This window comes from Eriocheir sinensis, chromosome 61, assembly GCF_024679095.1.
Source record: "Eriocheir sinensis breed Jianghai 21 chromosome 61, ASM2467909v1, whole genome shotgun sequence".
NCBI classification, from domain to species: Eukaryota; Metazoa; Arthropoda; class Malacostraca; order Decapoda; family Varunidae; genus Eriocheir; species Eriocheir sinensis.
Genome location: NC_066569.1, coordinates 2,752,652 through 2,779,510, shown reverse-complemented (window position 1 = coordinate 2,779,510; position 26,859 = coordinate 2,752,652). Strand labels below are relative to the sequence as shown.

At 47.2% G+C, this 26,859-nt stretch overlaps 1 protein-coding gene across 1 annotated transcript; it reads right to left on the bottom strand.

Moving 5' to 3' along the window:
• Positions 1-775: 775 nt before the first annotated feature.
• On the bottom strand, positions 776-26,859 carry LOC126986120 (frizzled-10-B-like). Its single transcript, XM_050841847.1, has 11 exons — positions 25,328-26,859; positions 17,940-18,074; positions 17,285-17,500; positions 16,624-16,746; positions 13,363-13,517; positions 8,460-8,571; positions 6,344-6,517; positions 5,063-5,255; positions 3,242-3,577; positions 1,831-1,943; positions 776-1,057 (listed from the first exon to the last, which is right to left on the bottom strand). Exons 1-11 carry the CDS (start codon positions 25,691-25,693, stop codon positions 776-778), a joined length of 2,205 nt encoding a protein of 734 aa, XP_050697804.1. The 5' UTR covers positions 25,694-26,859.

Below are 26,859 nucleotides of genomic sequence, written 5' to 3'. Positions count from 1 at the left end.
TTGGACAGACAAAGGATGGCCGTAATCGAAGCATAAAAAGACCCTCTTACACATAATGCCGTATTCGGTATCCTGCTTAAAACTGTGTACCTTAACGAGACATCACCTTACGTAAAAGGGTTGTGTTCGTAAAACTTCACTCGCATACGTAGTTGGGGAGATGGATTTCACGTGTCGGTTCATTTATACTCAACGGCTTAAGACATAAACTCGCTCCCCTTGACAGACTTTTCGATAGACGTAATCTTGGACAGACGAAGGAGGGTCGTAATTGAAGCATAAAAAGACCCTCTTACGTATAATGCCGTATTCGGTATTCCGCTTAAAACTGTGTACCTTAACGAGACATCACCTTCTTACGTAAAAGGGTTGAGTCCGTAAAACTTCGCTCGCATACGTAGTCAGGGAGATGGATTTCATGTGTCGGTTCATTTATACTCAACGGCTTAAGACGTAAACTCGCTTGCCTCGACGGACTTTAGTATACGTAACCTTGGACAGTCGAAGGAGGCCTCTAGTCGAAGCATAATAAGACCCTCTTACGTATAATGCCGTATCCTGTTAAAACTCTGTACGTCTATACCTTAATAAGACATCACCTTCTTACGTAAAAGGGTTGGGTCTTAGATACGAGGCGTCGAGTGGAGAGCATTCGTAAAGTGACAATTTCCTTCGTATTTTCATTCCCCTTTCCATCTCTCTCCTCTCCTTTCTTCGCCTTTCATTCCTTTTCTTTCCACTCCACTCATCCACCCCACATCACCCACTCATCCACCTACACTTGGGACAGATGCATTGTGGGCGCCTGGTGATACTGGGGGGACCTCTGGGAACGGGGCAGGGAGCGGGTGTTGTCATGGGGGGTCTGTCTATCCTCCGCCCCCCATCCCAGCCCCACCCCAGCCCCGCCTATGACTGTGTGACGTCCGTTGGTGGCCTTGTCTATGCTCTGGGGCTGGGTCTGGCCGGCTGGGGGCTGGTACATGTTCCCGTCTTTCTTGCGGAGCGTCGATCTACGTCCACATAAATCACGGAAGAATTTTTGCCATAGTGTAACCTGTTAGTGGAAGAGGAGGAGAAGGGTGATTAGAGGAGGAGGAGGAGGAAGAGGAGGAGGGTCAGAAAAGGGAGGAGAATTTTTGCTTTACCTTAACCTGATGGAAGAAGAGGAGGAGAAGGAGGAGGAGGAGGAGGAAGGAAGGAAGGAAGACAAGGAGGAGGAGGAGGAGGAGGAAGGAAGGAAGACAAGGAGTAGGAGGAGGAGGAAGGAAGGAAGACAAGGAGGAGGAGGAGGAAGGAAGGAAGACGAGGAGGAGGAGGGTTCCCTTATTTCTTCCTCATCCTAACTCAAAACTTTCATCCACTTCATTTGTTCTCCTCTAGTCCACTCCCTCTATCCTTCTCATCCACTCCCTACTTCCTCATCCATGTCTCATCCACTTTTTCTTCCTGTCATCCACCCTTATTTCCTTTCTTCTTCCTCATACTAACTCAAATCTATCATCCACTCCATTTGTTTTCCTCTCATCCACTCCATACCCCCTCATCCACCTCTTTCATCCACTCTTATTCCCTTTCATCCTTCTTATACCAACCTAAATCTTTCATCCACTCCATTTGTTCCCTCATCCACATCTCATCTGCTCTCTCCTCCTTTCATCCACCCCTATTCCCTTTCTTCTTCCTTCATCCACCCCTTCTTTCCTCCTCATCCACTCCCTACCCTCTCATCCACCCCATCTCCTCCTCTGCCTCTCATCCATCTCATCAAGCAACCCAATTATTTCATCCACTACATTTGTCCTCTCATCCACCTCTCATCCGCCTCACCGTTTTTGAAGACCAGATCCACATTCCCGAAGTGATGCCCACCACAAGAGACATGAAGATTTTGAGCATGAAGATCTCGACCGACGGAATGCTTTGCTCCAAGGTATTACAGTCTGGTGGTGGTGGTGGTGGTGATGGTGGAAGAAGGAAATGGTGTTAGTTAAAGTTATTTCTCTGTTTTTCAATTTCTCTCATTTCTCTCATTTCTCATCCACCTAAACTCCATCATCCACTCATCCATGCATACTTCCTCACCCACTTACTCAGCCATCATCCACCTGTTCCACATCTATACAACCATCTTTACTCCCTCATCCACTCACTTTCATCCACCTCGATTCCTTTTCTTCTTCTTTCATCCAATCTCTCGCTTTTTCCTCCTCTCATCCACCTCCATCCACCCCTCACACACACACACACACACACACACACACACACACGCACACAGTATTAGCACCGATAATCTTCCTGGTATATGTAAATGACATGGCTGAAGGAGTTAATAGCTACATAAACCTATTTGCTGACGACGCCAAATTACAAAAACATATAAGAAACAAAGAAGATTGTGAAATATTGCAAGAAGACCTATACAAAATTTGGAAATGGAGTATGGATTGGGAGATGGAATTTAATGTGAAAAAATGTCATGTTATGGAAATAGGTAAAAGTGAACAAGACCAATCTGGATATACAAAATGGGAAATGGTGAAACATTAAAAAAAGTGCATGAAGGGAGAGATCTGGGAGTAGTGATGAGGGATGATAATCAACCAGAGTGTCATATAAATCAGATCTTTAGAGACATATATAACTTGGTGAGAAATATTGGAGTAGCATTTAACTACATGGACAAGGACATGATGAGAAGGCTAATCACTACCATGATTAGACCAAAATTAGAATATGCAGAGGTAGTGTGGTCCCCCCATAAGAAGAAGCATATAAAGAAACTAGAAAGAATACAGAGGATGGCATCAAAAATGGTCCCAGAGTTGGAGGGATTAATATACGAGGAAAGATTAAAGGAAATGAACTTAACAACACTGGAACAAAGAAGAGAAAGGGGAGACCTAATCCAAATTTATAAATTATTAAACAAAATAGATGAAGTAGATAATGAAGAACTGCTACTAACAGAAGGAAACATAAGCAGAAATACAAGAGGACACAGTAAAAAATTGAGAAAGGGGAGATGCTTGAGAGACACAAAGAAGTATAGCTTCCCGCAAAGAAATGTAGAGGTTTGGAACAGTCTGAGCGAGGATATAGTATCAGCGAGGAGTGTGCAAAGCTTTAAAGATGAGTTGGATAAATGCAGACACGGAGACGGGACCACACGAGCATAATGCCCAGGTCCTGTAAAACTACAACTAGGTAAATACAACTAGGTAAATACAAACTCACTCACCTCCAGTCCGAACCAGACCCGAGTGGTAGTGCATCGTGCCCACCGACCAACCACCATCACCACCACCACCGAAGCCCTGCTGCTGGTGGTACCCCGACGAAGTGCACCTCAGAGCCGCCTGGTCCGCCATCTCCCGCCACCGCCTTCGCCACATGAGCTCGTACACGTTGCAGGAGATGACGCAGATGGCAGGGACGGTATACAGGACGGAGAAGACGCCGATTCGGACCATGAGCTTCTCCAGTTTGTTGATGTTGTTGAGGGTACGAGGGTGGCTGTTTGTGGTGGTGGTGGTGAGGGAGAGCGGTGTGGTGGTGGTGGTTGTGGTGGTGGTTGCTGTGAGGGAGGGAGAAAGAAATGGTGGATTAGTGAGATATTTGGGTGGTGGTGGTGATAGTGGTGGATAGTGGTTGCTGTGAGGGAGGGAGAGAGAGGTGTTGGTAGTGGTGTTGGTGGTGGTGGTGATGAATTAAAAGGTATCGGAGAATATTCACGCAGGAAGGGAGAGAATGTGTTTGTATATACCGTATACGTTAAGAGAGAGAGAGAGAGAGAGAGAAAATAACATAGGAATTGATACACAGGAAGGAAAGAATGCATTTAGATATATGGAGAGAGAGAGAGAGAGAGAGAGAGAGAGAGAGAGAGAGAGAGAGAGAGAGAGAGAGAGAGAGATAATAACATAGGGATTGAAAGAATAAAGAAAGACATAAATTAAAAAGAACCACAGAACACTTACATAGAAAGGGAAAGAGTGTGTGTTTAAACGTAACAAGAAAACGGACAAACAAAATGTGGATGAGTGGATGAACCCAAACCAACACAATCATCCACTTTTTTCCTCCCCTTCATCCTCTTCCCTTTTCTCATCCACTCCAATGCAACCCAACACAACTATTCATCCACTTTTTTCTCCACCCTTCATCCACTTCCCTTTTTTCATCCACTCCAATGCAACCCAACACAACTATTCATCCACTTTTTATCCCCCTTCATCCACTTCCCTTTTCTCATCCACCCCAATGCAACCCAACACAATCATTCATCCACTTTTTATCCCCCCTTCACCCACTTCCCTTTTCTCTCCACCCTTCATCCACTTTTCTCTCCCCCTTTCATCCACTTCCTTTTTCTCATCCACCCCAGCGCAACCCAACACAACTATCCATCCACTTTTTATCTCCCGTTCATCCACTTCCCTTTTCTCATCCACCCCAATGCAACCCAACACAACTATCCATCCACTTTTTTTCCTCCCCTTCATCCACTTCCCTTTTCTCATCCACCCCAACGCAACCCAACACAATAATTCATCCACTTTTTCCTCCCCTTCATCCACTTCCACTTTTCTCATCCACCCCAATGCAACCCAACAACTATTCATCCACTATTTCCTCCCCTTCATCCACTTCCCTTTTCTCATCCACTCCAACGCAACCCAACACAACTATCCATCCACTTTTTTTCCTCCCCGTTCATCCACTTCCCTTTTCTCATCCACTCCAACGCAACCCAACACAACTATCCATCCACTTTTTTTCCTCCCCTTCATCCACTTCCCTTTTCTCATCCACTCCAACGCAACCCAACACAACTATCCATCCACTTTTTTTCCTCCCCTTCATCCATTTCCCTTTTCTCATCCACCCCAGTGCAACCCAACACAATTAATCATCCACTTTTGATCTCCCCTTCATCCATTTCCCTTTTCTCATCCACCCCAATGCAACCCAAGACAATCATTCATCCACTATTTCCTCCCCCCTTCATCCACTCCCCTTTCTCATCCACTCAAACACAACACAATGCAACCCAACTCACCAGCATCCGCCTGTGAGACATCCGCTTCGCTCTTGATGGCCCGGCGGATTCTGAAGAGCGCCACAAAGCCCAGGGCGATGAAGAAGGTGCCAAGTGCCAACAGGATGGAGAGTGGCACTATGACGAAGGCAAGATGGGCCCAACGTCGGGATAGGCCTACATAACACAGCCCCACCAGTTCGTCTCCATCCACCTGGTGATTTGGAGGTGGTGAGTGGTGATGGTGGTGGTTGGGGGTAGTGGTGATGGTGGTGAGTGTGTGCGTGTGGTGGTGAGTTTTCTTATATAATGTAAAATATAAATAAATAATGAATAGATGAATGATTGATAGAGAGAGAGAGAGAGAGAGAGAGAGAGAGAGAGAGAGAATGAACACTTGTAAGAAAAGAAGAAGAGATGAGAAGGAGGAGGAATGAGAGAGAGAGAGAGAGAGAGAGAGAGAGAGAGAGAGAGAGAGAGAGAGAGAGAGAGTGCAAACAGGAAGAGGAGAAAGAATGAAAAAGAGAATAGAGAAGAGAAGAAGAAAAAGAAAATGAATGAAAGGAAGAGAAGGAAGGAGAAAATAAGTGAGAAAGAAGAAAAATAAGAATGACCAAATAAAGAGAGGAAGAAAAGGAAGAAGGAAAAAAAACCAGGAGACAAAAATGGAATAACAAGAAATAGAGGAAGAAGAAAAATAACAATAATAACAATAAAAATAACAAACATACAGATATACACACACACAAAATTCCTTCCTTCCTTCCCTCCCTCCCTCTGCACCCCACACTTGCCTCCCTCTCTACCTCCCTCCCCTTCTTCCTTCCTTTCCTTCCTCCTTCCCTTCTTCCTTCCTTCCTCCCTCCCCTTTCTTCTCTCCTTCCTTCCTCCCTTCCTTTTTCCTTTCTTCCCTCTCTCCTCCTCCTTCCTTCCTTTCTTCCTTCCATCCCTCCCTCCGCACCCCATACCTGCCTCCCTCTCTACCTCCCTCCCTTTCTTCCTTCCTTTCCTTCCTCCTTCCCTTCTTCCTTCTTTCCTCCCTCCCCATTCTTCCCTCCTTCCTTCCTCCCCTTTCTTCCCTCCTTCCTTCCTCCCTTCCTCTCTACCCCTCCTTCCTTCCTCCCCTTTCTTCCCTCCTTCCTTCCTCCATTCCTTTTTCCTTCCTTCCCTCTCTCCTTTTCCTTTCTTCCTTCCATCCCTCCCTCCGCACCCCATACCTGCCTCTCTCCCTTCCTCTCTACCTCCCTCCCTCCTCTCTCCTTCCCTCCCTCCTTCCCTCCCTCCTCCCCTCCTTCCCCATACCTGCTTCAGCGTAAGAACGAGGATGGTAGCGACGGCAGGCAGACCCCAAGCGACCGTATGGAAGTAGGAGGCATAGGCTTGTAGGGCTTCCGAGGACCACTTCTTGCCGGCCGAGAGGAACCAGGTGAAGGTCAACACCACCCACCAGATCCCCGACGCCAGGCTGAAGTAGTACTGTGGGGAGGAGGCCGTGAGATGGGTGTAAGGGTAGAGAAATGGGTATATAAGGTGTGGGTGTAAGGGTAGAGGAAATGGTATATAAGGTGTGGGTGTAAGGGTAGAGAAATAGGGTATGGGTTAGGGAATGGGAGAAAAGGAATGTACTATAAGGGAATGAGAGAGAGAGAGAGAGAGAGAGAGAGAGAGAGAGAGAGAGAGAGAGAGGAAAAAGTGGAGGAAGAGAGAAAGAAGAGAGAGAGAAAAGGAAGGGAAGAGAAATGAAGAGAGAGGAGAAATTATGAAGAGAGAGAGAGAGAGAGAGAGAGAGAGAGAGAGAGAGAGAGAGAAAGGGGAAGGGACTGACTGACTGACTGACTAACTGAACAACTGAAACAAAATAATTCAACTCATTCTCACACACCTGCACACACACACTCCCACACCTGCACACACACACTCCCACACCTGCACACACCCACTCCCACACCTGCACACACCCACTCCCACACCTGCACACACCCACTCCCACACCTTCACACACCTTCACCCACCCCCTCCACACCTGCACATTCCCACTCCCACACCTTCACACACCCACTCCCACACCTGCACACACCCACTCCCACACCTGCACACACCCACTCCCACACCTTCACACACCCACTCCCACACCTGCACACCCACTCCCACACCTGCACACACCCCTCCCACACCTGCACCCCCCCACTCCTACACCTGCACACACCCACACCCACACCAGCACACACCCCCACCCACATGTACACACCCACCCCACACCTGCACACACCCACCCCACACACACACACACTCCCACACCTGCACACACACACTCCCACACCTGCACACACCCACTTCCACACCTGCACATGTACCCACTCCCACACCTGAACACACCCACTCCCACCTGCACAGCCCCCCCTCCCACACCTGCACACACCCACTCCCACACCTGCACACACCCACTCCCACACCTGCACACACCCACTCCCACACCTGCACACCCACTCCCACACCTGCACACACCCACTCCCACACCTGCACACACCCACTCCCACACCTGCACACACCCACTCCCACACCTGCACACACCCACTCCCACACCTGCACACACCCACTCCCACACCTGCACACACCCACTCCCACACCTGCACACACCCACTCCCACACCTTCACACACCCACTCCCACACCTGCACACCCACTCCCACACCTTCACACACCCACTCCCACACCTTCACACACCCACTCCCACACCTGCACACACCCACTCCCACACCTTCACACACCCACTCCCACACCTGCACACACCCACTCCCACACCTGCACACACCCACTCCCACACCTGCACACACCCACTCCCACACCTTCACACCCACTCCCACACCTTCACACCCACTCCCACACCTGCACACACCCACTCCCACACCTGCACACCCACTCCCACACCTGCACACCCACTCCCACACCTGCACACCCACTCCCACACCTTCACACACCCACTCCCACACCTGCACACACCCACTCCCACACCTGCACACCCACTCCCACACCTGCACACCCACTCCCACGCCTGCACACACACACTCCCACACCTGCACTCCCACTCCCACACCTTCACACACCCACTCCCACACCTTCACACACCCACTCCCACACCTTCACACCCACTCCCACACCTGCACACCCACTCCCACACCTGCACACACACCCTCCCACACCTGCACCCCCCACTCCTGCACACCCCCACTCCCACACCTGCACACCCACTCCCACACCTGCACCCATCCACTCCCACACCTGCAAACACCCACTCCCACACCTGCACACCCCCTCCCACACCTGCACACCCACTCCCATACCTGCACACCCCCTTCCACACCTGCACACCCACTCCCACACCTGCAGACACCCTCCCACACCTGCCCACCCCTCCACACCTGTAATATGAAGGTAATGATGCAGCCAGAGGAGAGTAGCCCTTCCACTGTCAGGTGTAGGACGCCATTTGAGGACTTCTCGCAGGACAGAATCCACACCGGAGCGACCAGCCTGTAATAGTGGTAGTAATAGTAGTGGTAGTAGTGGTAATAGTAGTAGTAGTAGTAGTAAATCCATCCCTTCCATCATTATATAACTATTTCCTAACTAAATATTAATGTCACTTAACTGCATCATACAAGAAAATACAATGACACTACAACTACTACTACTACTACTACTACTACTAATACTAATACTACTCATCACATTAATCATCACCAACTTATTCATACATCACCAGACTCACCACTCATCATATCATCACCTCTCCTTCCTGTCTCACTTAACATAATGAAAACTTAACAGACTGACTGACTGACTGACTGCATAACTGACTTACTGCTTGCTAACTGACTTACTGACTGACTCCAACACTACTGACTGCATAACTGACTGACTGTATAACTAACTGACTGCTAACTGACTGACTAACTGACTGCATAACTGACTGACTGACTGCTTGCTGACTGACTTACTGACTGACTGCATAACTGACTGACTGTATAACTAACTGACTGCTAACTGACTGACTAACTGACTGCATAACTGACTGACTGTATAACTAACTGACTGCTAACTGACTGACTAACTGACTGCATAACTGACTGACTGCTTGCTAACTGACTGCATAACTGACTGACTGCTTGCTAACTGACTGCATAACTGACTGACTGCTTGCTCTCTGCCTGCATAACTGACTGACTGCTTGCTCTCTGCCTGCATAATTGACTGACTGCTTGCTAACTGACTGTATAACTGACTGACTGCTTGCTGACTGACTGCATAATTGACTGACAGCTTGCTCTCTGCCTGCATAACTGACTGACTGCTTGCTAACTGACTGCATAACTGACTGACTGCTTGCTAACTGACTGCATAACTGACTGACAGCTTGCTCTCTGCCTGCATAATTGACTGACTGCTTGCTAACTGACTGTATAACTGACTGACTGCTTGCTGACTGACTGCATAATTGACTGACTGCTTGCTGACTGACTGCATAACTGACTGACTGCTTGCTAACTGACTGCATAACTGACTGACTGCTTGCTAACTGCATAACTGACTGACAGCTTGCTCCTGCATAATTGACTGACTGCTTGCAATTGACTGACAGCTTGCTCTCTGCCTGCATAATTGACTGACTGCTTGCTAACTGACTGCATAACTGACTGACAGCTTGCTCTCTGCCTGCATAACTGACTGACTGCTTGCTCTCTGCCTGCATAATTGACTGACTGCTTGCTCTCTGCCTGCATAACTGACTGACTGCTTGCTAACTGACTGCATAACTGACTGACAGCTTGCTCTCTGCCTGCATAACTGACTGACTGCTTGCTAACTGACTGCATAACTGACTGACTGCTTGCTAACTGACTGCATAACTGACTGACAGCTTGCTCTCTGCCTGCATAACTGACTGACTGCTTGCTCTCTGCCTGCATAATTGACTGACTGCTTGCTAACTGACTGCATAACTGACTGACAGCTTGCTCTCTGCCTGCATAACTGACTGACTGCTTGCTCTCTGCCTGCATAACTGACTGACTGCTTGCTCTCTGCCTGCATAACTGACTGACTGCTTGCTCTCTGCCTGCATAACTGACTGACTGCTTGCTCTCTGCCTGCATAACTGACTGACTGCTTGCTCTCTGCCTGCATAACTGACTGACTGCTTGCTAACTGACTGCATAATTGACTGACTGCTTGCTCTCTGCCTGCATAACTGACTGACTGCTTGCTCTCTGCCTGCATAACTGACTGACTGCTTGCTCTCTGCCTGCATAACTGACTGACTGCTTGCTCTCTGCCTGCATAACTGACTGACTGCTTGCTAACTGACTGCATAACTGACTGACAGCTTGCTCTCTGCCTGCATAACTGACTGCATAACTGACTGACTGCTTGCTAACTGACTGCATAACTGACTGACTGCTTGCTAACTGACTGCATAACTGACTGACTGCTTGCTAACTGACTGCATAACTGACTGACTGCTTGCTAACTGACTGCATAACTGACTGACAGCTTGCTCTCTGCCTGCATAATTGACTGACTGCTTGCTCTCTGCCTGCATAATTGACTGACTGCTTGCAAACTGACTGCATAACTGACTGACTGCTTGCTGACTGACTGCATAATTGACTGACTGCTTGCTAACTGACTGCATAACTGACTGACAGCTTGCTCTCTGCCTGCATAATTGACTGACTGCTTGCTAACTGACTGTATAACTGACTGACTGCTTGCTGACTGACTGCATAATTGACTGACTGCTTGCTGACTGACTGTATAACTGACTGACTGCTTGCTGACTGACTGCATAATTGACTGACTGCTTGCTAACTGACTGTATAACTGACTGACTGCTTGCTGACTGACTGCATAATTGACTGACTGCTTGCTAACTGACTGTATAACTGACTGACTGCTTGCTGACTGACTGCATAATTGACTGACTGCTTGCTAACTGACTGTATAACTGACTGACTGCTTGCTGACTGACTGCATAATTGACTGACTGCTTGCTAACTGACTGCATAACTGACTGACAGCTTGCTCTCTGCCTGCATAACTGACTGACTGCTTGCTAACTGACTGCATAACTGACTGACAGCTTGCTCTCTGCCTGCATAATTGACTGACTGCTTGCTAACTGACTGTATAACTGACTGACTGCTTGCTGACTGACTGCATAATTGACTGACTGCTTGCTGACTGACTGCATAATTGACTGACTGCTTGCTAACTGACTGTATAACTGACTGACTGCTTGCTGACTGACTGCATAATTGACTGACTGCTTGCTGACTGACTGCATAATTGACTGACTGCTTGCTAACTGACTGTATAACTGACTGACTGCTTGCTAACTGACTGTATAACTGACTGACTGCTTGCTGACTGACTGCATAACTGACTGACTGCTTGCTAACTGACTGCATAACTGACTGACTGCTTGCTAACTGACTGTATAACTGACTGACTGCTTGCTAACTGACTGCATAACTGACTGACTGCTTGCTAACTGACTGCATAACTGACTGACTGCTTGCTAACTGCCTGCATAACTGACTGACTGCTTGCTAACTGACTGCATAACTGACTGACTGCTTGCTCTCTGCCTGCATAACTGACTGACTGCTTGCTAACTGACTGTATAACTGACTGACTGCATAACTGACTGACTGCATAACTGACTGACTGCATAACTGACTGACTGCATAACTGACTGACTGCTTGCTAGCTGACTGCTTGCTAGCTGACTGCATAACTGACTGACTGGATAACTGACTGACTGCATAACTGACTGACTGCTTGCTAGCTGACTGCTTGCTAGCTGACTGCATAACTGACTGACTGCATAACTGACTGACTGCATAACTGACTGACTGCATAACTGACTGACTGCTTGCTGACTGACTGCTTGCTAACTGACTGCATAACTGACTGACTGCTTGCTAACTGCCTGCATAACTGACTGACTGCTTGCTAACTGCCTGCATAACTGACTGACTGCATAACTGACTGACTGCTTGCTAACTGCCTGCATAATTGACTGACTGCTTGCTAGCTGACTGCATAACTGACTGACTGCATAACTGACTGACTGCTTGCTAACTGCCTGCATAACTGACTGACTGCTTGCTAGCTGACTGCATAACTGACTGACTGCATAACTGACTGACTGCTTGCTAACTGACTGCATAACTGACTGACTGCTTGCTAACTGACTGCATAACTGACTGACTGCATAACTGACTGACTGCATAATTGACTGACTGCTTGCTAACTGTTTGCATAACTGACTGACTGCTTGCTAGCTGACTGCATAACTGACTGACTGCATAATTGACTGACTGCTTGCTAGCTGACTGCATAACTGACTGACTGCTTGCTAACTGCCTGCATAACTGACTGACTGCTTGCTAGCTGACTGCATAACTGACTGACTGCTTGCTAGCTGACTGCATAACTGACTGACTGCATAACTGACTGACTGCATAATTGACTGACTGCTTGCTAACTGACTGCATAACTGACTGACTGCTTGCTAGCTGACTGCATAACTGACTGACTGCATAACTGACTGACTGCATAACTGACTGACTGCTTGCTAACTGACTGCATAACTGACTGACTGCTTGCTAACTGACTGCATAACTGACTGACTGCTTGCTAACTGACTGCATAACTGACTGACTGCTTGCTAACTGACTGCATAACTGACTGACTGCTTGCTAACTGCCTGCATAACTGACTGACTGCTTGCTGACTGACTGCATAACTGACTGACTGCATAACTGACTGACTGCTTGCTAACTGACTGCATAACTGACTGACAGCTTGCTCTCTGCCTGCATAACTGACTGACTGCTTGCTAACTGACTGCATAACTGACTGACTGCATAACTGACTGACTGCTTGCTGACTGACTGCTTGCTAGCTGACTGCATAACTGACTGACTGCTTGCTAACTGACTGCTTGCTAGCTGACTGCATAACTGACTGACTGCTTGCTAACTGACTGCTTGCTAGCTGACTGCATAACTGACTGACTGCTTGCTGACTGACTGCTTGCTAGCTGACTGCATAACTGACTGACTGCTTGCTAACTGACTGCATAACTGACTGACTGCTTGCTGACTGACTGCTTGCTAACTGACTGCATACTGACTGACTGACTGCTTGCTAACTGACTGACTGCTTAACTGACTGACTAACATCATCTTCCAACAGTCTCCCATGCACCTCCCTTAACGAGCCCCCCCCCCCCTAAACGAGCCCCCTTCTTCTCACCTGGCGAGGTAGGCGAGCGCGTAGAGCAGGTAGCAGAGGGACAGGCAGATGATGGGTCGCTCGGGGTACCTGAATCTCCCGGGCTCGAGCCAGAAGGTAAGCACGGTGAAGAGGGTGGAGGTGAAGCATAGGCCTGCCCACACCAATAACCAGACCTATGGGAGGGGGGGGGGGGTGGAAGAAAGGGAGGAAGGGAAAGGAGGAAGAGAAGGAAAAAGAAAGGGAGATCGAGGAGGGATAAGAGAAGGGAAAGGAGTGAGAAGGAGGAGGAGGAGGAGGAGGAGGCAGAGAGGATAAGAAAGGGAAGAAAAGGGAGGAAGGGGGAGAGAGAGAAGGAAAAAGAGAGGGTGAGGAAAGGAGAGGTAGAGATAGATGGATCGAGGGAAGGAGAGTAAGAGGAAGGGAGGGAGAGAGAGAGAGAGGAAAGGAAAAGGAGAGAGAGAGGAGGGGAGGAAATAGAGAGAGGAGAGGAAGGGAAAGAGACAGAGAGGGGAGGAAAGAGGAAGGGGAAGGAGGGAAGGAAATGGAGAGAGAAAAGGAAGAGAATTAAGAAAGAAATGAAGAGAGGGGAAGGAGACCACCATCATTATCACCACTCATCATCACCACACACTCATCACCACTCAACACCACTCATCACCACCACTCATCACCACTCACCACCACTCACCACCTCACTCACTCCACTGATCATTGCCATTCGTCACAACTCATCACCACTCATCACCAATCATCACAACTCATCACCATGCATCACAACTCATCATCATCACCACTCATCACCATCACCACTCACTCATCATCATCACCACTCATCACCATCACCACTCACTCATCACCACTCATCATCACCACAAACTCATCACCATCACCACTCACACATCACCATCACCACTCACTCATCACCATCACCACTCATCATCATCACCACTCACTCATCACCACTCATCACCATCACCACTCACTCATCACCACTCACTCATCACCACCCACTCATCACCACTCACTCATCACCACTCATCACCATCACCATCATCATCCCTCATCACCATCACCCTCCTCATCACCACTCATCATCATCACCACTCATCATCACCATCATCACCACTCCTCATCACCATCACCACCATCACCATCACCACTCTCACCATCACTCATCACCACTCACTCATCACCACTCATCACCATCACCACTCACTCATCACCACTCACCCATCACCACTCATCATCATCACCACTCACTCATCACCACTCATCATCACCACTCATCACCATCACCACTCATTCATCACTATCACCACGCACTCATCACCATCACCACTCACTCATCACCATCACCACTCACTCATCACCATCACCACTCATCATCATCACCACTCACTCATCACCACTCATCATCATCACCACTCATCACCATCACCACTCACTCATCATCATCACCACTCATCATCATCACCACTCATCATCATCACCACTCATCACCATCACCACTCATCATCATCACCACTCATCACCATCACCACTCATCATCATCACCACTCATCATCATCACCACTCATCACCATCACCACTCATCATGATCACCACTCATCACCATCACCACTCATCATCATCACCACTCATCATCATCACCACTCATCATCATCACCACTCATCATCATCACCACTCATCACCATCACCACTCATCATGATCACCATTCATCATCATCACCACTCATCATGATCACCATTCATCATCATCACCACTCATCACCATCACCATTCATCACCATCACCACTCATCATGATCACCATTCATCATCATCACCATTCATCATCATCACCACTCATCATGATCACCATTCATCATCATCACCACTCATCATGATCACCATTCATCATCATCACCACTCATCATGATCACCATTCATCACCATCACCACTCATCATGATCACCATTCATCACCATCACCACTCATCATGATCACCATTCATCATCACCACTCATCATGATCACCATTCATCATCATCACCACTCATCATCATCACCACTCATCATCATCACCACTCATCACCATCACCACTCATCATCATCACCACTCATCATCATCACCACTCATCATCATCACCACTCATCATGATCACCATTCATCATCATCACCACTCATCATGATCACCATTCATCATCATCACCACTCATCATGATCACCATTCATCATCATCACCACTCATCATGATCACCATTCATCATCATCACCACTCATCATCATCACCACTCATCATGATCACCATTCATCATCATCACCACTCATCATGATCACCATTCATCATCATCACCACTCATCATGATCACCATTCATCATCATCACCACTCATCATGATCACCATTCATCATCATCACCACTCATCATGATCACCATTCATCATCATCACCACTCATCATGATCACCATTCATCATCATCACCACTCATCATGATCACCATTCATCATCATCGCCACTCATCACCATCACCACTCACTCATCACCACTCATCATCATCACCACTCATCACCATCACCACTCATCACCATCACCACTCATCATCATCACCACTCATCACCATCACCACTCACTCATCACCACTCACTCATCATCACCACTCATCATCATCACCACTCACTCATCACAACTCATCACCATCACCATCACCATTCATCATTACCACTCACTCATCACCACTCATCACCATCACCACTCATCATCATCACCACTCACTCATCACCATCACCACTCACTCATCACCAATAATCACCATCATCACTCACTCATCACCACTCATCACCATCACTCATCACCACTCACTCATCACCATCACCACTCACTCATCACCACTCATCACCATCACCACTCACTCATCACCACTCATCATCATCGCCACTCATCATCATCACCACTCACTCATCACTACTCATCATCATCACCACTCATCACAACTCATCACCACTCAACATCACAAATCACCACTCACTCATCACAACTCATCACCACTCAACATCACCAATCATCACCACACACTCAACACCACTCATCATCACCACCACTCATCACCATCACCACTCATCACCACCACCACTCATCATCACCACTTATCACCACCACCACCATTCATCACCACCACTCATCACCACCACCATCACTCATCACCACCACTCATCACCACCACCACTCATCACCACTCAACACCACCACTCATCCTCATCACTCACCATCACCACCACAACACCACCACCTCTCACTCACCTCCGCGAAGTGCTTGTCGGTCCTCCTGAATAGCACGTCTTTCTCACAGAGGGGAGCGCATACCCCTTCGCCCCCCGCCCCCACCCACGTCTGTTTGGGGGGGCATAGGCTGGGGGGGGTGTCCTGGGGGGGAGAGGAAGAGAGGGAGGGTTTAGTGAGAGGAGGAGGAGGAGGAGGAAATGGAGAGAAGAGAGAGAGAGGGAGGGGGGAAAAAGAGAAGGAAAAGAAGGTAGAGATAGGGAAGAGGAAAGAGGGGAAGGAGGAGATAGAGAAAGAGGGAGAGGAAGAAGAAGAGAGAGAGACCAGAAGGGAAGGAGAGAGAGAGAGAGAGAGAGAGAGAGAGAGAGAGAGAGAGAGAGAGAGAGAGAGAGAGAGAGAGAGAGAGAGAGAGAGAGAGAAGAAGAGGGAATGGAGAAGGAAGGAGAGAAATAGGAGAAATTACAATGAAAAGAAGGAAAGGAAAGGAAAAGAAAGATGAAGAGAGAGAGAGAGAGAGAGCACGTTATAGAAGACAAGAAGAGAAAATGGAGGGAAAATAAAGAAATAAACAACAAAAGAGAAACAAATACAGAAGAAAGAAAAAGATTACACAACAAATTAACACACACACACACACACACACACACACACACACACACACACCTCCTTCCCCCCCCCTTACCTTAACCGAAGTAACAGGAGGTCGAGGCGGAGGCGGAGGAGGAGGAGGAGGAACACGCGGATCTGGGAGAGGGGAAGAAGCTGAGGAGGAGGAGGAATTAGAGTCGGGTTCCATACAGAGGGTCTCAGGACTTGGGTTGGGCAGGCGGGAACAGTCCAGGGCAGCCGGCCACGTGTAGTTGAATTTCTGAAGAACGGGCAGGCAATTCTTACGGACCTGTGGGAGAGGGAGAGAGAGAGAGAGAGAGAGAGAGAGAGGGAAAGGAAGGAAGGGAGAGAGAGTGGAAGGGAGGAAGGGGAGGAAAAAGGGAAAGGAAAAGTGTGAGAGAGAGAAAGGAGGGAGAGAGGAAAGGAATTGAAGGGGGGAAGGGAGAGAGAGGAGTGGAGAGAGAGAGAGAGAGAGAGAGAGAGAGAGAGAGAGAGAGAGGAGGAAAAAGGGAAAGGAAAAGAGTGAGAGAGAGAAAGGAGGGAGAGAGGAAAGGAATTGAAGTGGGGAAGGGAGAGAGAGAGAGAGAGAGAGAGAGAGAGAGAGAGAGAGAGAGAGAGAGAGAGAAAAAAAAATTAACACCCATTGCATAATTAGACCACCAAACCTATAACACACACACACACACACACACACACACACACACACACACACACACACACACACGTACCTCCAGGCATATAGACCTACAAGAGGGTATGCCAGCGTCCAAAATAGGGGTACACATCGGGGCATACACGGAGCATAGGAAGAAGCGAAGGTGCTGGCTGCAACCAATGTCAACCAAAGGCATGTATTCGTGAACCTGGAAAGAACGGGACATGGGCGTTAGGGGCATACAAGGGCAAATATTGGTGGTGGTGGTGGTGGTGGATATGGAGAAAGAACGGGACATGGGCGTTAGGGGCATACAAGGGGATATATTGGTGGTGGTGGTGGTGGTGGATATGGAGAAAGAAAGGAAGGGAAAGGAGGAAATAAAAGAAGGGAGGTGGGGGAAGAAGAGGAAAGAGAAGAGAGGAAAAAAGAGGAAAGGGAGGTGGAGAGATAAGATAAAGAGGGAGAGAAAGAAGAGGAAAGAGAAGAGAAGGAAGAGGAGGGAAAAAAAAGAGAGGAAATGGAGAAAAGGGGAGGGAAGGAAGGCGGGAGGTGGAGAAGATTGATAAAGAGGAAAAAGAAGAAAAAGAAGGGGAGGAAAAAAAATGGAGAGAGAAAGGGAGGGAGGGAAGGAGGGAATAATGGAGGGAGGTGGAGAAGATTGATAAAGAGGAAGAAGAGGAAAGAGAAGAGAAGGAAGGGGAGGAAAAGAGGAAAAAAAAGGGGAGGAAATGGAGAGAGAAGAGAGGAGAGAGAAAGGGAGGGAAGGAAGGAGGAAATAAAAGGAGGGAGGTGGAGGAGATTGATAAAGAGGAAGAAGAGGAGGGAAAGAAAAAAAAGAGGAGAGAGGAGGAAAAAAAGAGGAAAGGGAAGTGGAGAGGGCTTTTGTAGGAGTTTAGGGCATTTCCAGGGGTAGTTTTATGACCCTGGTGGTAGTATGACCCTTCCTCTGTACCATGAACCTAAAAGAACATATTTGACAAGGCTTTCGTAGGAGTTTAGGGCATTTCCAGGAGTAGTATTATGACCCTGGTGGTAGTCTGACCCTTCCTCTGTACCATGAACCTAAGAAACATATTTGACAAGGCTTTCGTAGGAGTTTATGGGAATTTCCAGGGGTAGTTTTATGACCCTGGTGGTAGTGTGATACCGTGAACCTAAGAAACACATATTTGACAAGGCTTTCGTAAGAGTTTAGGGCATTTCCAGGGGTAGTTTTATGACCCTGGTGGTAGTGTGACCCTTCCTCTGTACCGTGAACCTAAGAAACACATATTTGACAAGACTTTAGTAGGAGTTTAGGGCATTTCCAGGGGTAGTTTTATGACCCTGGTGGTAGTGTGACCCTTCTTCTGTACCGTGAACCTAAGAAACACATATTTGACAAGGCTTTCGTAGGAGTTTAGGGCATTTCCAGGGGTAGTATTATGACCCTGATGGTAGTGTAACCCTTCCTCTGTACCATGAACCTAAAATAACATATTTGACAAGGCTTTAACGTAGGAGTTTAGGGCATTTCCAGGGGTATTATTATGACCCTGGTGGTAGTTTGACCCTTCCTCTGTACCGTGAACCTAAAAGAACATATTTGACAAGACTTTCGTAGGAGTTTAGGGCATTTCCAGGGGTAGTATTATGACCCTGATGGTAGTGTAACCCTTCCTCTGTACCATGAACCTAAAAGAACATATTTGACAAGGCTTTCGTAGGAGTTTGGGGCATTTCCAGGGGTAGTATTATGACCCTGATGGTAGTGTAACCCTTCCTCTGTACCATGAACCTAAAATAACATATTTGACAAGGCTTTAACGTAGGAGTTTAGGGCATTTCCAGGGGTATTATTATGACCCTGGTGGTAGTTTGACCCTTCCTCTGTACCATGAACCTAAAAGAACATATTTGACAAGACTTTCGTAGGAGTTCAGGGCATTTCCAGGGGTAGTATTATGACCCTTGTGGTAGTGTGAGCCTTCCTCTGTACCATGAACCTAAAAGAACATATTTGACAAGACTTTCGTAGGGGTTCAGGGCATTTCCAGGGGTATTATTATGACCCTGGTGGTAGTTTGACCCTTCCTCTGTACCATGAACCTAAAAGAACATATTTGACAAGGCTTTCGTAGGAGTTTAGGGCATTTCCAGGGGTATTATTATGACCCTGGTGGTAGTGTGACCCTTCCTCTGTACCATGAACCTAAAATAACATATTTGACAAGGCTTCTTAGGGCATTTATTATGACCCTGGTGGTAGTTTGACCCTTCCTCTGTACCATGAACCTAAAATAACATATTTGACAAGGCTTTCGTAGGAGTTTAGGGCATTTCCAGGGGTAGTTTTATGACCCTGGTGGTGGCATTTCAGGGTAGTTTTATGACCCTGGTAGTGGTTGACCTTTATGACCCTGGTGGTAGTATATTAACAAAGCTCAGGTAATTAAAAAAACAAAAACATGACTGATAGGTGTAACTCTCTCTCTCTCTCTCTCTCTCTCTCTCTCTCTCTCGTCATCCATCACCGTCACTCAGTCATCACCCATTCATCAAGATAAGTATGGTAGTAGTAGTAGTAGTAGTAGTAGTAGTAGTAGTAGTGGTGGTGGTGGTGGTGGTGGTGGTAGTAGTAGTAGTAGTAGTAGTAGTAGTAGTAGTAGTAGTGGTGGTGGTGGTGGTGGTGGTGGTAGTAGTAGTAGTAGTAGTAGTAGTAGTAGTAGTGGTGGTGGTGGTGGTGGTAGTAGTAGTAGTAGTAGTAGTAGTAGTAGTGGTGGTGGTGGTGGTGGTGGTAGTAGTAGTAGTAGTAGTAGTAGTAGTAGTAGTAGTAGTAGTAGTAGTGGTGGTGGTGGTGGTGGTGGTAGTAGTAGTAGTAGTAGTAGTAGTAGTAGTAGTAGTAGTAGTAGTAGTAGTAGTAGTAAATGACATATTACCTCCATACAATTTTCTCCTCCTCCTCCTCTTCTCCTTCTTCCTCCTCCTCCTCCTCCTCCTCCTCCTCATTTATCCTTATTCCTTCTCCAAATTTTTCTTCTTCCTTCTCACTCCACTTCCCCTTTTCTTCTTCCTCCTCCTCCTCCTCCAACTCTTTTTATAGAAACTGCAATATAAGAGTTTCAGGACAGGTAGGAAAGACGTGTGTGTGTGTGTGTGTGTGTGTGTGTAAGCGGAGCGAAGGACACACACACACACACACGCACACACACACGCACACAGTCACCCACTCTCCCAGTAACCAACCCTCACCTCCTCCTCCTCCTAATCCTTCTCACTCTGGCCTGAGCTTCGTCTTTGCCAAACTACACAAAACCCACGTTAATCCCCCCTTTAAAACTCTAACTATATATATTTCCTCTATTTCTCAAGCTATTAAACCATATTCCTCTATTTCCCAGCGCCAGGAAATCCGGGAAATGGAAATAAGTGAAAACGAAGTCGACGGGATTGCAAGAGATCGGGGGAGGCTTCATTACATGTCTCCTCTTGCGCCTGCCTTTTGAAGATACCGATAGCAGCTTAAAACCTTACTTATCACCTCTTCCCCCCCTTTCCCTTATCTCCAAAGCCCTCCTGAATGCGTCACGGCCCTCCCCACGCCTCCCCTTCAGAGCATGACCCCCGCGGAGGAGTGAAACGCGAAAAAAAGACGAGGTGAAATAACGCTGCTGGGAGGGGAAGGGCCGGGTACCATGACAGCCGGGCGGGCGGGTTAGGGCCTGAGAAATTGTGTTACGTTTTAACTCTTCCCTGACACCTCCTCCCTCTTCCCCCTGACTTGGAGCCCCTTCAAAGTGCGGTGTAATGCTCCTCCTACCTCCCCCGAGAAGCATAACCCCTGCAGAGGAGGATAAAGTGGAATAAAAGGGAGTTGAAATGACGGGTGTGTGGGAGGATGGCAGGGCATGGCGGGGTGGGAAATGATTTGACGAAAGTGGCACTATTTCAAACCTCATTTATCTCCCTTTCCTTACTATCTCCAATCCTCAAACCCCTTCAGAGTGCGGTGTAATCCTCCTCGCACCTCCCCTTAGAAGCATAGCCCCTGCAGAGGAGGATAAAGCGGAATAAATGGGATTTGAAATGACGGGTGTGTATGTGGGAGGCAGGGCATGGCGGCTGGGGAAGATTTGTTGACGAAAGTGACTCCATTTCAAACCTCATTTTATCTCCCTTTCCTCACTATCCCCAGTCCTCAAACCCCTTCAGAGTGCGGTGTAATCCTCCTCGCACCTCCCCTTAGAAGTATAGCCCCTGCAGAGGAGGATAAAGGGGTAGAAAAGGGAGTTGAAATGACGGGTGTGTGGGTGGGAGGCAGGGCATGGCGGGTAAGGAAGATTTGTTGACTGAAAGTGACTCCATTTCAAACCTCATTTATCCCCATTTCCTCACTATCCCCAGTCCTCAAACCCCTTCAGAGTGCGGTGTAATCCTCATCCAACCTACCCTGAGAAGCATAACCCCTGCAGAGGAGGATAAAGGGGTAGAAAAGGAAGTTGAAATGACGGGTGTGTGGGTGGATGGATGGCAGGGCATGGCGGGTGAGGAGATGGGTTGACGAAAGTGACACCATTTCAAACCTCATTTATCTCACTTTTCTTACTATCCCCAGTCCTCAAACCCCTTCAGAGTGCGGTGTAATCCTCATCCTACCTCCCCTTAGAAGCATAACCCCTGCAGAGGAGGATAAAGGGGTAGAAAAGGGAGTTGAAATGACGGGTGTGTGGGTGGGAGGCAGGGCATGGCGGCTGGGGAAGATTTGTTGACGAAAGTGACTCCATTTCAAACCTCATTTATCTCCCTTTCCTCACTATCCCCAGTCCTCAAACACCTTCAGAGTGCGGTGTAATCCTCCTCGCACCTCCCCTTAGAAGTATAGCCCCTGCAGAGGAGGATAAAGCTGGATAAAAGCGGTTTGAAATGACGCGTTCTTAAGGGTAGGGAAGGCGGCATGGGCGGTAGGATGAAACAATGGAAGTGAATTTTAACTGCCTCTCTCTCCCTCTCTCTCCCTTCCCTCCCTCCTTCCCTCCCTTACCTCCCTATTTGTCCTCCTCCTCCTCCCTTCTGTCTATCTCCGTCTCTCCTTTTCTTTTTATTCCTTCCCTTATTATCTTTCTCTTTCTTTCCTTCTCTTCCTCCTCCTCCTCCTCCTAGTCTTCCTTTCCCTTCTCCTCTTCTTCCTCCTCCTCCTCCTCCTCCTCCTCCTTATCTTATCATAGCCACCCTTTTTTCACTTCTTATCTTCACACCTTCCCTGCTTCTCCTCTTCCTCTTCCTCTTCCTCTCTGCAATTATCCACACCTCCTCTTCTTCTTCCTCTTCCTTCTCCTCCTCTCTTCCTCCTAATCTATCTCCTTTTAACCATTCCTCCTCCTCCTCTTCCTCCTTCTCTCCTCCTCCTCCTCCTCTTCCTCCTTCTCTCCTCCTCCTCCTCCTCCTCCACGTGGGCTGAAAACGAAAAAAGACCAGCTCAAGTTGGCAACCGTACCCTCTGATGCTGCAATTAGGGTATCACAGGGCCAATTTAAGACCTAGCCGCGTCCTAGCGGATGACCAGACCACACCAGACCCTAGACCCTAGACCAGACTTGCTAGACCAGAGGATAGTGTATTAGAGCCCAGGGTAAGGCAGACCATAGCTAGACCATTAGATAAGCCTGCCAGATTCATGCAGACCCAAACAGACCCTAGACCAGACTTGCTAGACCAGACGATAGTGTATTAGAACAACCCAGAGTGAGACAGACCGAACCTATATAGCTAGACCATCAGATAAGCAATTCAGACCCAAGCAGACCCTCTAGACCAGACTTACCCTACGCCAGAAACGTTTTAGAGCAACATAGACCAAACCTAGACCAAAGGGAACATAAGACCAACCACCATGACAATGCATTCTAGACTAGCCCAAACTTCCCTTAGACCAGAAAGTTAAGTTTTCGAGCAAGTTAGACCAAGTTAGACCAAAGGAACATCAGATCGACCACCCAGACACGTGCAGACCTACCCTAAACTAGCCCAGACCTACCCTTGACTAAGTTAAGTTTTCGAGCAAGTTAGACAAAGATAGACCAAACCTAGACCAAACCGATTTGAAATAGACCAACAGAACATCTGACCAGCAACCTATAAACACGTACAGACCAACCATTGACTAGCCCAGACTTGCCTCAGACCAGAAGGATGGGTTTTAAGTACAAGCTAGACCATACTAGACCCAAAATAAGACCACGACATTGGGCTAAAATAAACCAAAGACCAGACTAAGAGGTTTAATAGCGGTTTAAGAGGTAATAGACCAACGTAGACCAAGAGAATGGTTTAAGAATGAGATAGACCATGTTAGACCGAAGTTAGACCACTGCAATGGGCTGAATAGACCAGAGAGGAGATTTAGGGTTTAATATGGGTTTAGAAGTCAATTAAAAGCTGGAATAGACCAAACTAGACAAGGATCAGACCATGCCAGACCATATTAGACCAAGAAATGGGCTGAAAATCATGTTGAAAGGCTAGTACCACCACCACCATCACCACTATCACCACCATCATCACCATCGATCACCACCACCACCACCACCATCACCACAATCACCACCACCACCACCACCACTATCACCACCACCATCACCACCATCATCACCACCACCACCATCACCACCATCATCACCACCACCACCACCACTATCACCACCATCATCACCACCATCACCACTATCACCAGTTCACCACCACCACCACCACCTCCATCATAAACACTTGCCACAATCAACTCTCCTCCTCCTCCTCCTCCTCCTCCTCTTACTCTTCCTCTTCTTCCTCCTCCTCCTCCTCCTCTTCCACAATACCTCCATCATGGTTTAACACTTCAATAAAGATAGGGTGGTCTTCCTCCTCCTCCTCTTCCTCCTATTCTTCTTCTCCCTTCTCCTCCTCCTCCTCCTCTTCATATCCTCTTCCTTCCCCCTCCTCCTCCTCGTCCTCCTCTTCCCCTCATCAGTAAATATGCTTCTTACTCCTCCTCCTCCTCCTCCTCCTCTTCCTCTCCCTACCCCCCCCTCCTCTCGTTAACAAGCTCTTCCTCTCTGTCACACACACACACACACACACACACACTCCCTTCTAACGTCTATGTGTGTGTGTGTGTGTGTGTGTCTCTCACTCTCTCTCTAACCCGTTTTTCATTTTTTACCTTTTCATTATTAACCCCCCCCCCCCCTCTCTCTCTCTCTCTCTCTCTCTCTCTCTCTCTGGAGATAATCTCTCCTCCCACACCATCGTATGACCTGCCTATGCAACTCTCTCTCTCTCTCTCTCTCTCTCTCTCTGACACCCACACACACACGCACACCCACCAAAAAAAAAACTTCCTATATATATAACATTTTTCTCCATAACTCCTTCTTGTATATGCCCAATCCTCTCTCTCTCTCTCTCTCTCTCTCTCTCTCTCTCTCTCTCTCTCTCTCTCACCTTGATGGCTGCTTCTCCTTGGCTAAACTGGCCCAGCAAATTCGGCATCTTGGTATAATTATATTTCACCTCCTGACACATGGGTATAGTTATCCTTTCGCATTTCCGGGGCAGCGTTGACACCATGCCTAACTCCACCGCCCCAACACCACCTATACCAGCAGTAGTAGTGGTGGTAGTGGTGTTGAGTGTAGTGGTGATGATAAGTAGTGTTGCAATGGTATATCTCAGGTTGTTTTGCCAAATGGTCCAGGGTCTATGTGCTGGTGTTGAGGTGGTGGTGTTGATGGTGGTGGTGGTTGTTCGTGGTGGTGGTGGTGGTGATGACGTTGGTGGTGGTGGTGGTGGTGGTGGTAAGGCTTCCATGTTTGTGTGTTCTTATATATTTGTTTGTTTGTTTTAAGTCTGATATTAGTTTTTTTTCTTCTTCCTTTCTTCCTCAATTCGTTATTTGTTCACTTTCTTCCTCCTTCTTCCTGTTCTTCATCTCGTGTTATTTTTCTTTCTTTCTCTCATTTTCTCTTTTCTTATTCTTCCTTTTCTTTCTTATTTCTCTCTTTCTTATTCCGTTTTTTCTTATCCTTTTCTTCCTTATCACTTTCTTTCTTTATTCCTTTCTTTCTTTATTCCTTTCTTTCTTATCCCTTTCTTCCTTTCTTTCTTTATTCCTTTCTTTCTATATTCCTTTCTTTATTCCTTTCTTTCTTTATTCCTTTCTTTCTTTATTCCTTTTCTTTCTTATCCCTTTCTTTTCTTTCTTTCTTTCTATTGTCTATTTTCTTTTTCCTTCTTCGTCTTTCACTTCACTCACTTCCTTCTCTCATTCTTATTTTCTTTCCTTTCTCTTTCTTTATAATTTTTTTCTCTATTTCCTTCATTCGTTTCTTTCTCTTTATTATTTACAAACACTTTCTTTTCTCTTTCTTTTTCTCTTATTTCCTCTTTCTGTATTATCTTTTTTTTCTTTCCTCTTTCTTTCTAATTATCCTTCTTTTTTCCTTCTTCTTCCTTCTTTCCTACTTATTCTCCTTCTTCTTCCTTTTACATTTCTTTATTCTTTCTCTTCCACGTTTATTTGTTTTTTTTCCTCCTTTCCTTTTTCTTTTTCTAATTCCTTTTCTTCCTTTTTCCTCTAATTCCTCTCCTTCGCTATTATCCCATTCATTCCATTTCTTTCTTTATTTTCTTTCTTCCTTCCTTTCTAGTTTCTTCTCTTTCCTTCTCTTCGTTTCTTCTATACACTTCACTGTTTTTCCTTCCTTCCTTCCTTCCTTCCTTTCTCTTCTATGGTTTCACTAATTCTTCCTTCGTCTCCTTATTCCTCATCTTCGTAACAACACACGTACACACACACACATATATACCTTCTTCCCTATACGCACATGTGTAGGTATATATAAAGTTAACACGCACACACACGCATAAGTTGGGTGTGTGTACGTGTGTGTGCGTGTGTGTGAACCTGTGAGTGTGTGCGTGTGTGTGTGTGCGTCCACTCTCCTCGCACGCTATCCAAAGACTGAGTGAGCTCG

Bases quoted from the DNA above. Each gene is read 5' to 3' on its own strand.
- LOC126986120 (XM_050841847.1), bottom strand. From the start codon at position 25,693: ATGGAAGCCTTACCACCACCACCACCACCACCACCAACGTCATCACCA. The intron at 18,075-25,327 runs GTGAGAGAGAGA...CGTTCTTTCCAG, and splicing joins AAGGAGAAGCAGCCATCAAG to GTTCACGAATACATGCCTTT. The intron at 5,256-6,343 runs GTATGGGGAAGG...CCAAATCACCAG, and splicing joins TCGTTCTTACGCTGAAGCAG to GTGGATGGAGACGAACTGGT.